General features: G+C 35.5%; 1 protein-coding gene across 1 annotated transcript in view; it reads left to right on the forward strand.

Moving 5' to 3' along the window:
- Positions 1-13,082, forward strand: part of Taf1 (TATA-box binding protein associated factor 1) — an 818,869-nt gene extending 805,787 nt beyond the window's left edge. Inside the window, exon 37 of the mRNA XM_090374096.1 lies at positions 12,507-13,082. Coding sequence (XP_090230222.1) covers positions 12,507-13,067 — 561 coding nt within the window. The 3' untranslated portion in view covers positions 13,068-13,082. The remainder of the gene's footprint in view (positions 1-12,506) is intronic.
- The last annotated feature ends 278 nt before the right edge of the window (positions 13,083-13,360 follow it).

A 13,360-nucleotide genomic window follows, 5' to 3' on the forward strand; every position in this document is an offset into this window, starting at 1 on the left:
TCTTACTAACATCAAATTCAAAATGGGAAGCATTCAAAGAACTAATCTTGGAAGCTACCAGGCTTTCCATACCAACTAAGAAATATTGTTCAAGGTTCAGGCCTAAATGGATGTCAGATAAACTAATGACATATATGGCAGAGAAGAAAAATGCATGGGATACATACAAATTAATGAGTGACACGAAAGCCTATGATAGATATAAGTTGGTCTGGAAACAAGTCACAAAGGAGATTAGGCAGGCAAAGGCAGACTATGAAAAATCCTTGGCAAAGGATGCAAAGAAAAACAGAAAAGAGTTCTTTACATATTTGAACTCAAGAAGGAAAGGGATAAATCAGATTGGTCCACTGGATATTGATGGTTCAACAGTTGAGGATCCTGCTCAGGTGGCTAACAAACTAAACGAGTATTTTGCATCTACATTCACACATGAGGAGTTATTCAGGAAGGGGAATGTCGTAGGGGAAGTAAACATTGGCAGTGAGCTAGATGATTTTGTAATAACTGAGAGGAAAGTGGAGGAGAAATTGTTGAGGATAAACAAAAAAGGCACCTGGGGTGGATGGGATCTATCCAGTTATATTAAAGGAGGCAGCAAAGGAAGTAAGCAAATCCCTAGCCATAATTATGAGAGCTTCTTTGGACTCAGGGGAGGTACCCATAGACTGGAGATGTGCAAATATAACCCCAATTCACAAAGGAGGATGAAAGGCTGACACAAGTAATTATAGACCTGTTAGTTTAACTTCTGTTCCAGGAAAATTAATGGAGGCACTAGTTAAAGAAGCACTGCAGGATCATCTAGACAAGAATTCAGTTATAGCTCAGACACAGCATGGTTTTGTTACGGGAAGGTCTTGCCTGACCAATTTGATTGGATACTATGATGTAGTCACAAAAGAACTGGATGCAGGGAATAACTTTGATATTATATATTTGGATCTTAGAAAGGCTTTTGATACTGTTGCACATGGAAGACTGCTGCACAAATTGGAGCAGTGTGGCATTGGAGGCAAATTGCTGCTATGGATAAAGGGATGGTTGAGTGGCAGAAGACAGAGAGTGGTAATCAGTGGACACTGCTCAACGTGGACTAATGTTATTAGTGGAGTTCCTCAGGGTTCAGTGTTGGGTCCGTTGTTGTTTTCTGTATTTATAAATGATATTGATGATGGTATATCAAGCTTAATGTCCAAGTGTGCAGACGATACAAAGGTTGGAAGGGTTGTTAAGGACACTACTGATGCTGTGCTGCTGCAACAGGATCTGGAAAGGTTGAGCAGATGGGCTGAGAGGTGGCAAATGAAGTTTAACATTCACAAATGTAAAGTACTACATATGGGAAACAGTAACCCCAGAGCAACGTATCAACTCTGCTGTCCTACGGTTACATTGGTAGAAAATGAAAAGGACCTGGGGGTAATTATGCAGGGAGATATGAAGTTCTCTGAGCAGTGCAGACAAGCTGCAAGAGTAGCTCATGGTGTCTTGTCAATGATATACAGGAATTTTTCTAGCAGGGATAGGGAGGTGATTATTCCCTTGTATAAGGCAATGGTCAGGCCACACCTTGAGTACTGTATACAGGTGTGGAGGCCTCATTTCAAGAAGGATGTAGAGCTGCTGGAACGAGTACAGAGAAGGGCAACAAGATTGGTGAATGGAACAAAGGGTTGCTCTTACGAAGAAAGGCTTAAGTTTTGCAAATTACAGAGTCTGGAGACTAGGGACCGGCGAGATGATCTGATAGAGGTGTATAAGGCCTTAAATGGTTTGAGCATGCTCAATGCCGACGGGATTCTTCCTCTTGTTCAGAATAATCACCTGAGAGGGCATAAATTCAAATTGAGGAAAGACAGATCTAATAGTAGTAGTAGTAGTAGTGGCATGTGATGCAAGAAAGCAAGTGTGTATGAGCTTATGCAGCATCAGCCAAAAAAAAAAAAAAAAAAAAAAAAAAAAAATCACACCATTCCCTCCAAATGTCTGTTCAGTTCCTCCTTAAATTTTTCAACCTACCAACTTCCACAACGACAGATGGAAGTTTGTTCCAGCAATTAACCACCAGCTGGCTAAAGGCAAATTTCCGCACATCTATTCTACATCTGTCTTTTCTTAATTTGAATTTATGCCCCCTTAGGTTCATAATCTGAACAAGTGGAAGGATCCCATCAGAATTCAGCGCCTTATTTCAAGGCCTTATATACCTCAATCAGATCACCGCGCAGGTGCCTAGTCTCCAGCCACTGCAATTTGCAGAACTTAAGCCTCTCTTGGTAAGAGGATCCCTTCATTCCCCTCACCAATCTTGTTGCCCTTCTCTGTACCCGCTCAAGTAAATCTACAGCCTTCCTAAAATGAGGCCTCCAGACCTGTACGCAGTACTCAAGGCATGGCCCGACCATTGCCTTATACAGAGAGACAATCACCTCCTTCTCCCTGCTAGCAAAATTCCTATATATCATTGACAAAACCCCATGACCTGCCCTGGCAGCCTGTGTGCATTGCTCAGAAAACTTCTTATCTGACTGCACAATTACTCCCAGATCTTTTTCATTTTCTACCACCTTAAGTGTAGTACCACACAGTTGGTACGTTTCTCTGGGGTTACTTCTACCCATATGCAGCACTTTGCATTTGTCAAGGTTAAACTTCAGTTGCCACTTCTTAACCCATCTGCCCAAATTATCTAGATCCTGTTGCAGTAGCACACTACCATTACTGTCATTAACAACTCTGCTAACCTTTGTATCATCTGCAAACTTCGACATTAAGCCTGATATACCTTCATCAATATCATTGATAAATATACAAAACAACAGTGGACCCAACACCGAACAGTGGACCCAACACCGAACCATGTGGGACTCCACTAATAACATTAGTCCAAGAAGAGCAGCACCCATTAATTACCACCCTCTGTCTTCTCCCACTTAACCATCCTTTTATCCATTGTAGCAACTTACCCTTAATACCATTCTGCTCCAATTTGTATAATAGTCTTCCATGGATTTAGGATAGATGTGCGGAAATTTGCCTTTAGCCATCGGGTAGTTGGTTGGTGGAACAGACTTACATCACTTGTTGTTGAAGCTGGACAGGTATTTCAAACGAATGGAGGGGTGAAATGGGAGTGGTGTTTTTTTTTTTTTTTTTTTTGGCTGATGCTGAATAAGCTTGCTTTCTTTCATCATATGCCTCTACTAATGCTAATGCTAAGACAGAATGGTTATTAATGGGCACTGCTATTCATGGACCATTGTTAATTAGTGTAGTTCCCAGGGTTCAGTGCTGCACCCATTGTTTTTTCTGTATTTATTAATAGCATTGATGAACATATATCAGACTTATTGTCCAAGTTTGCAGATGATACAAAGGTTGGCAGGGTGGTTAATGACAGTAATCAAGGTAAGTTGCTGCAACAAGATCTAAAAAATTAGGCAGATGTGCTGTGAATGGCAGTTGAAGTTTAAATTGAGAAATGCAAGGTACTGCATATGGGTAGCAGTAATTCCAGATCAAAGTACCAACTGCGTGGTACTACACTCGGTTTTGGGAAATGAAAAAGATCTAGGCATAATTGTGTGTGATATCAGTGATATACAGGAACTTTTCTAGCAGGGACAAGGAGGTGACTATCCCATTGTACACGGCAATGCGTAGTCCACATCTTGAATATTGCATACAGGTCTGGAGGCCTCATTTTATGTAGGATGTACATCTGCTGGAACAGGCACAGAGAAAGATGGCAAGATTGTTGAAGAGAAAAAAAGTAGTTTTACCAAGAAAGGCTTCATTTCTGGAAACTGCAGTGTCTTGAGACTAGGCACCTGCGAACTAATCTGATTGAGGTGTTTAAGACTATTAATGGATTGAGAAAGCTCAATGCTGGTTGCAATATACACTTGTGTTCAAAGAAAGTGCATCACCTAGGAATTTTACATTTCTAACACTTTTTTGCAATGGTATGTTACATTAATGACTAGCATCACAAATAGAAATATAAACAAAAGATATTTATTAATCGTTAAGGCAAAGCTAAGTTATATTTGACAGGTGCTCTCAAAATATTCCAAAATAAGCATTTGCAACCTTCATACAACAGTTTTGGTAAACACGACAATTATGGATGAAATGTTATCAGAAGCCCTCAATTTGATTCAGTTTATCATTTTAAATGGAAAACAAAATGAAAAGTTCACCAGGTGCAAACTGATATTTAGTTGAACTGCCTCTGGCCCTGATGACAGCAGCACACCGTCGAGGCTTTGACAAGATCAGTTTCTGAAAGTAATCAACTGATAGTTCATGGTTCCAAACACGAATTATGGCTCCCTGAAGTTCACAAAGGGTCTTTGTTTTCTTTCTGGCAACTGCCGATTCCACACGATGCCAACAGTTCTCTATAGGATTCAGGTCCGGCCGGGCTGTTTCCTGGCCAGCTAAGAGTTGTAATGGACCGTTCTTCCAACCATTTTTTCACCTGTAACAAATGTAAACACATTACTGTCGAACCTCTAATGCAGAAATGAAGCTAAACTAACTACAGAAGTGCCTACTTACACTTTTTGCCTGATGACAAATAGCAAAATTGTCGTGAAAGATGCAGGTTGAAATGGTCTCTAATGGTTGGCAGAAATTTGCCTTCCAATATAGCCAAGTATCCGTTGGCATTTACGAAACCTTTTATAAATTGCAGGTGACCTACTCCCAGTAGTGAGCTATAGTGGGCTCGAATGGGCTGGCAAGAGTCCATTGTTATTTTTTTTGAAAATTTCGAGCCCATTGTTGAGATGATCATTTATTTTAATGGATTAATGGTTTAATGCAATTATTGAGTATCCAGAACCGAAACTACAGTGGGACGAGCAAGGCACCATCCCCAGCATTCGATCAGTTATATATTTTAAAATTGCTTCATTTTTGATTTGATTACAGTCGGACCTCTGTTTAATGAACTTCTTTATAGTGAATTTTTTTGAATTCCCCTTGGTAATTACATTTAAAATAGTTTCCGTTGAACGAAGAAAATTTCCATGTAACAAACGGATCACAAGACAACTTTGTACGCATTGTTCTCACCTCTGACCTTTAGGCAATTTAGGTAATTAGAAAGTGCAAATTAAATTTCTTGCACCACATGGTGCAAGAAAGCCTATGGCTTATGCTCCACCAGCCCAAAAAAAAAAAAAAAAAAAAAAAAAATTAATAAAAAAAAAAAGGAAATTAAACCTATTATCCTATGCGTTTCCCTCACCCGAAGGTACTATTCAGATGACCTTTGAATTTCCCCAAACTGTCAGCCTCTACCACCCGTGTAGGCAACTTATCCCGGTAATTTATAACTCACTGGCTAAAATAAAACTTCCTGCAGTCCAATCTAAACATCTTCCCCCATAACTTGAATTTATGTCCCCTAGTTCTAGCATCAAATTTCAGCCTCATTCATTTTACTGATGCCTCTCAGAGCCTTAAACACACCAATCAAATTTCCTCTAAGGTGTCTAGTTTCCAAACTCTGCAACCCACATAATCAAAGTCTTTCTTCATAAAGACACCCTTTTGCCGATCTCACCAGGTGAGTTACCCGTCTTTGCACCCTGTCAAGAAACTCGATGTCTTTCTTTAGGTGCGGTCTCCATACTTAAACACAGTATTCCTTCTTACTTAAACACAGTATTGCCTTCTTCTTCAGTGGAAGAAGAAGGCAGGAGCCTTCGAAAGCTATGGTTTTATTGATTTTAATTTAGTATATTTTAATGTATTTTATTGTTCTTAACCCAGTATATTTTAATGTATATTTTATATATATATTTCATATATTTTAGTTGTAGAGTTAAATATAATTTATTGTAAATACAGGCAAATATAATTTATTATAAATACATAGTTATCAAGATTCCAGTTTTCGTTTTTGTTGTGTTTATTTCTACATAAGTTGGTGAAAACATTTAAAACTACAATATCATATGAACTTTACGAAGATGAAATATTGGCAAAATTTGAAAATTCGTCGAGGCTTTCACTGTTTAGAAAATGTTCTAAAATACAGGCAATAACAATAAAAAAAAAAAAAAAAAAAAAAACTGCATGCATTATATCACCAAACTCCAAAAAACCAGTGCGAATTAAGGATTATTGCTAAAGAACTTGATATGGAAATTATAAAAATCGGTCGTGTGTTCGGACCATGATGGGCAGCTTGTAGCTTGCAGACAGCAATTGCTGGTTGAAGGAATTATCCCACTTTGTGCAAACGTTTGAATCAGAAATTAAATATTTGGAATTATTAAACTGAGTTTTCAGTGTGGAATTTCTTAACGATTTAGCACTAATGATCAACATCTTGCAGGAGCTCTCTTACCTTTCAGAAGCTTTACTGGATCACTATGGTAAAAGCAGAAAAATTAATTATTCAAACTATAAATGCTATTGCTAATTTGAAAAATTCCAAAGGAAATTATGATGCTAAAATTTAGAGCACGTTGAAGTGAAAAGAATTTGAAGGAATCAAATTCGAAAGTAAGAACATATTTAAAAAATTACCTCATGACAATTATTAAATGCATTGTTTTAGCCTTAAAGGATAAATTATTAATGCAACAGAGCGATTTTAAATTAAATGAAAATAGTGATTCCATTGACGGCGAGGAATTGAAAGAAATTTTAAACATATGCTACCCAAAATCATGGAATATGAAAGAACTTTCATCTCAGTACCAGACGGTGAAAACCGAATAAGAAATTTAAGTTTTCTAATAAAATATGAAATAAAAATTAATGATTTTAGAGATTTTGTCAAAGACAATTTAACTTTAAAATCGAGTGAAATTCCCTTTTCAATTAAGAAAATCAGAAATACCTTTGAAACCATTGCGATTAGCAGTGCTGAAGCTGAGCAAGCTTTCAGCATAATGAATAATATTGAGTGAATGAATAAATAGTGTTGACAATTAAACACGTTGCAGATTATTATGATCTAAATGGAACACCATTGCTTCAGTTTGATCCAGATTGTTACATCAAATCATTCCTCCGTAATCATCACTCAGCTATTGAGCAAAGCAGAAGATCGACAACAAATATTAATAAAGAAATAAATTGCATATGGCAATTTTTAGAATAAATTTTTCATGTAATATTTGTTTTTATATTGTGGAATGTTTTTTGATAGTTTTTATGTTATTTTTGTTATGGGAAATATTTCATGTTATTTTTTATTTGCAATATTAAGATTTTAACATGAAAAAAATGTATCCATTATATTTCCCTAGTTTTTAAAAAAAAAAAAGATGCGCGTGTTCAGAGCATGTGCGGTAGTTGGTTTATGTGAAACATCCTTCATGTTTCTTTTAGGTATTTTGATTTTTATGTTGATTACGAAATAAAAGAGTTTTTGTATTATAAATATTTCATTGAACATTTGCAAATTTTCATAATTTCTGGAAGACAAGATACAATGGATATATGATAACTAAAGTAAGAGATGTATACTTGCGATTGCAAGTATACTTCTAAATGTCTCTAGAAAACAGCGTTGATTGCAAGTATACATCTAAATGTCTCTAGAAAACAGCGTTGATTGCAAGTATACATCTAAATGTATCTAGAAAACAGCGTTGATTGAAGTACCGATCTTGTAGTTGAAACGATATACTTAGCTGTTAGAGGCACACCTAACAATGGAATGTAATGAAAATGCGAGAAGAAAAAAAGAATTGTTGACAAATATTTGTCATAGTCAAATGACAAATACTTGTATCGTTGCAGTCATACGATAAACACTTGTATTCTCGCAGTCATATGACAAATACTTGTATTGCTGCAATCATACTGCAGTAGTAACTTCAGGAAGTATGATTATGATGTTATACTATTCAAAAATTTTATAAAGAACTTCAGACACTATCGTATCTGGGTATCATTGTAAGGGGAGGTATGACCACCAGGTTTTTACTTTTTTTTTTTTTAGATAAGTCTTATACACACACTTATACACATGGTTAAGGGGGTAACACGCCCCATCTGTCTACCCCCCCTGAATCTGCTCCTGACTCGAGATATCATACCAGTCAGTCACGAAAAATGTGTCATGCGCACTAATCACACTACTAGTAGTGCGACCGTGGGAAGCACCTTTGGTGGAAACCGCAGATGACGTCACTTCCGTGACCAATCAAATTACTCAGTAGAAAGTCAGAAAAACTGCGAGCTCATCGTTAAAATATTCACAGCTCACCACTGCCTACTCTGCAATACGCAATGCACCCCCATATCATTTGGCTGGTAGGGAATTTCACTGTAGACACCATACAGTCTGGTATTCTTCACCACGTCTACGGCGAATTGTTTGTCTTCCATCAGAGCCATGCAGGTTGAATTTCTTCTCATCCAAGAAAATAACTGACTTCCACTGCTCAGGTTCCATTTAACATGCTCCTTACACCAAATTAATCGGCCCTTTTTCATTTTTTATGTGAGGAGGGGCTTCTTAGGATGACGGACTACAAGTCCATTTCTGAAGAGGCATCTTCTGACTGTTACTACACATGCTACCACTCCTGTACATTCCTCCCATTCTCTTTTCCGCTCAGACAAAGAAGCTTTATGGTTTTTAAGGCATAAGAGCTTCAAAATGCGGTTCTGTTTTGGCATAGAGACTCGTTTGTGTCTGGTTCCTTTTTTCCTGTCAGTCGAACCAGTATTCTTGAGTTTGGAATGAAATTTACTCACTGTCGACTGATTACAAGACACTTTATAAGCATTATGACAGGAAGAACATCCTCACGTAAAGTAACAATGGCATTCTTTCTTCGTGGCATCAACTGCAGGTAACTTGCCATCCTGACACAAGCAAGGAATCATTGCAACTCTTGCAGAGTGAGCTTATATAGCTGAAAGTAACAGCTGATGCAATATTTCATCATCATCTATGCGTGGCAATCTTATCTGATGCGGTCTGTAAGAAATATTGCCATATACTTACGTTATTCGGACGACAATTACAATTTTAAGGGGTGATGCACTTTCTTTGAACACCAGTGTAGATGTGTGGAGGATTGCTTGCCTTCAGCCTGCGGTTAGTTGATTGTTGGAACTAACTTCCATCTGTCATTGCAAAAATGGGTAATTTGAATAAATGCAAGGAGGAACTAGATAAATTACTGGAGGGAAGAGACAGGTAGTATGGGTTTTTTTTGGTTTTTTTTCTGCTAATACTTTATAAGCTTGCTTTCTTGCCTCACATGCCTCTACTAATGATATTGAAAACATAATATTGGAATACTAGTTCATTAGCAAAAGGAAAGAGCAAATGAAAGAAAACTCATAGTGACGAAAAGCCCAAATAAAGGCAACTCAACAAGTATTGATGCAATGTTTTTAAAGGGTCAACTTTTAAAAGAAGACAAGGTGGGAAACTTCTATTTTTATAAAAGCAACTTCCATAGACCCACACACCTTATTGCTGATCAGAGGCAGACTGGGTCAAAAATTCTTATCAGAGTAAACAAATACATTGTATCAGAGGTCAGAGTGTAATATTGAAAATCATACCGGCCCTTCATCGGCCTCCAGCCCATCAGGGTTTCCCCAGTAACTCTTATAGCCAGGCCACCTCTGTCATTGATACTAAAGAACTAGCACTACATACACACTCTATATTATTAATGGAAATCACTGATACATTTTTTTAATTAGTAACCCAAAGTGGACCATGAGGAAAACAAGTTCAAAATAAAATAAAGATTCAAGGATCATTGATTAAAAGGATTTTTGACTTACAATTTTATTTGGAATGTGAAATTTAAGTTAATAAACCATGATGTGATAAAACGAAAATGGAAATATTCTGAAGTTTTAGTATTAAGCAAACAATAATTTTATCCATATTTGCCACTTCAGTTTACAGATTTTAGATTCAAGATTTTTTAAACAAGAGTTCTGCATATTCACCGGTTTCTGGAGAATGAGAAAAATTTGTGAACTTGTATTTTTTGAGTGTGAAAAGTACAGTATTTTTTTTTTTTTCTTTTTTTAATTAATGAGTCATTTTTGTTTCAGAATTACAAGACATTTACCAATACTGTCAATGTACAATAGAAGCATCATCTGTCTGGGCCTGTGTTTTAAAGTAGTAAATCCAAAATACCAAGAAACAGTTATTTATTTTGTATAATATTTTTAAAGAAATGCCCTTTTTTTGTTTGGTAAACAGGCAAATCGACCACAGAATACCTGTAATATACAGACACAATATACTAATGCCGTGTATCTTTAGTTGCTTTGGCACTTAATACACACACACACACACACACACACACACATTGGTATAAAATTGGATATATCTTTACAATAAAATCAGCTCATTAATTTGGACTGCCTTCTTTTTTATGTATCTATTTTATGTTGTATTTTTATTTATGTATATATTGACATACTTTTGTTGGGTTTTGATTAAATTTGCTTCTTTATGACTTGAAAATATATGTAATTATATTCTATAATTCATACTACTCCCTTCACCCTAATTAGTCCAAATTACTCTGATTTTACTTACTACTTTTTGCCTTGTTACTTAAAATGATAGTATGGACAAAATAAAAAAATATATATTATTAATATAACTAATTAAAGAAAGCAGTGTTTGAGACATTATAATGTTGTCTCCATCTACCTTTTCTTTTTTATGATTTCACCATAAGGAAATACATCCACTTAAAAACATAAAACTCTCCTTATCTATTGACACTTGTCCGCTTAGCTAGTGAATTTTTTGTTTTAACCACAAATTTATATCTGCAATTGTAATTGCAAATACAAATCTGTAGTTAAAATAAAACTGTTTCATACCTCATACATTTATAAAAAGGTTCATACCTCATACATATATACAGGTTGTGTGATTTGTGCTGGTACAAGGTTTTGCCATCTCTATCTAGATGGAAATGTAGCTTCATATAATACCATATCCACTAATTCAGATATCTGCGGTTAACCACGGTAAAAAACTTAACACGTACTACTCGCATGTCCAATACGATGCTTCCCTTTATTTTTTATGATGTCAATTTTAAATTGAATAGCTTCCCTTTATTTTTTACGAGGTCAATTTTAAATTGAATAGCTTCCCTTTATTTTTTACAATGTTGCGTATGGTTTGGTCACCAACATTATAATGGTTCTTTAGAGATTTAACGGATGCACATTTTCAAACTTATGAATAATTTCAAGTTTTTGTTTAATTGAAAGCACAACTCTTGCATTTGCCTATCATTTTCATGATTTCTAAACAAAAAAAAAAAAAATAGTTACTATAAAAAAAAGAATTCCAACATCCCTGACTTAAATAACGAAACAAAATTTGTCCTTTTGTGGTGTGACAGAACACAATAATTGACGCAATGCACTAAATCAGACTAAACATTTGGTCTCTTTTTTTTTTTTTTTTTCCCCCCATTTTGAGCGGTTGGTGTGGAGACAGTGGGTGTTGCAGGATGTACACTAATCCCCTAATGACAACTTATAACACCAGTTCTTGTTGCTTATTTACAATTTGCAAAACATCTGTTTATTCCTCTTCTAGTTATTACTTGAATTTTATGATTTCTGGGTTTTTTTTGTTTTTTTTTTTTTAATTTGGAGGCTTGAAGTTTCTCAGTTAATCCAATCCCGGTAAATCGAGAATCTGCTGTACTTTATTATTACCGTATTTAATGTTAGTAATATCTTACTGTGTTTTTAATTTATCAATTAAACTTTATTATATGTATGTATGTACAAGAAAATCACATTATATATGGGGTCAGCAGGTGTTCGCTTATATCCGCAGTTTCCCCGGTAGGTCTTGGAATGTATCCCCCGCAGATATGGCGGGGGTCTTACTGTATTCGTATAATAGATGTGGTATACTTGCATTATACGGAGTATATCAATGCACCTGATGTCATTCTTGCAAATCTAGGTTTAGTGTATCCTGTCACTTATACATGGATTGAGAAAACACTTCTGCATTAAATCACAATATAGCGGCATATGAGGGAAACCCATTGTATTATGCTTAATAGCGTAAAATTATCAAATAAAAAAAAAAAGTAGTGATTGACATGCCTAGCCCTCTATGGTTAGTCTTAGTTAGGGTGTTATCCTGCACGTGCCACCATTTAAAACAGCTGCAAGTGGGGGATAAACACCCAAGACAAACGGATTCATGCATAAAGCCGTTTTCATAATCTATTGTATACAAGATTATGGACACACCATTTTTCGCTCGAATCCGTCCCGAATTGGTGGCATAAACTAACATAACCCTCTTTTAGTAGTTCAAAATGAAAATCTATTTAAAAAAGCTATATTTCTTTTGCTAAGTGACATGATATGCTAAACCTAGATTTGCAAGATTGACATCAGGCACATTGATATAACCCATATAATGCAAGTATGCCATAGATATTTTTAAGCTATTTTGTATTTGAATTTTTATTAATATTTTCATTTATTTACAGGAGCGACTAACAAGGTTTGAGGATGCAGATTTTGTAGATGTTGAGGGAGATTTTGAGGATGAAAATTTATTCCATCACTCTGGGACTGTTGAAAAAGAAGATGAAGGTAGTGTTTTGGCTAAAGATCTTCAAATAACTCCAGAAAACAGTGAAAATGAAATAAGTGATAATGAGGCAGAAAAAATGAGTGAAGATAGTTATGATGATGAAATTCGGGATAATACTTCAATAAGTGCTTCTGCAGTGACAGAGAGATGTATAAAATATTCAGACGCAGTGTCCTTGGAAAATGAAAACTCTGAAATGATTGATGAAAACTATGACCCATCAGAGTTTCTTCTTCAAGGGAGATATGGTTTTCAGCAACATAGAGGATTAGTAGAACATCATGATTCTTCAGAAAATGTTATTAATAATGATTTGGCAGTTTCCGATTCAGATGACGATGATGGAGGCCCTGGCATTCATGATATAAATGAAAATTCAGCAAGAATTTTGGAGAGTAATGATTATGAAGATGAGGATGAAGATGAAGAAGATGAGGAAGATCTTTGGTTCTGAAGTTTATATATGGGCGAGGAGTAATAAACACTATTTGTATTTTAAAAAGATGACATCAAATAAGTGCTTCCGATTTCTCTCACTCTTCAGTTCTTATTTATTGTATAAATATATACAGTCTACATTTCTCTAAAATGTCACCTCAGGTGGTAACTTTATACAGAAATGCTGAAATTTATGGTTTTAAAAGTTAATATATTCATAATGTGTTGAGAAGGACATTACATGATTTTTCATAATTTATTAATGTAAATTATGAAAAAATAACATTAATTAAACAATATGAATTATTA

Source organism: Mastigoproctus giganteus, chromosome 5, assembly GCF_048544385.1.
Source record: "Mastigoproctus giganteus isolate SK-2022 chromosome 5, ASM4854438v1, whole genome shotgun sequence".
In the NCBI taxonomy this organism is placed as follows: domain Eukaryota; kingdom Metazoa; phylum Arthropoda; class Arachnida; order Uropygi; family Thelyphonidae; genus Mastigoproctus; species Mastigoproctus giganteus.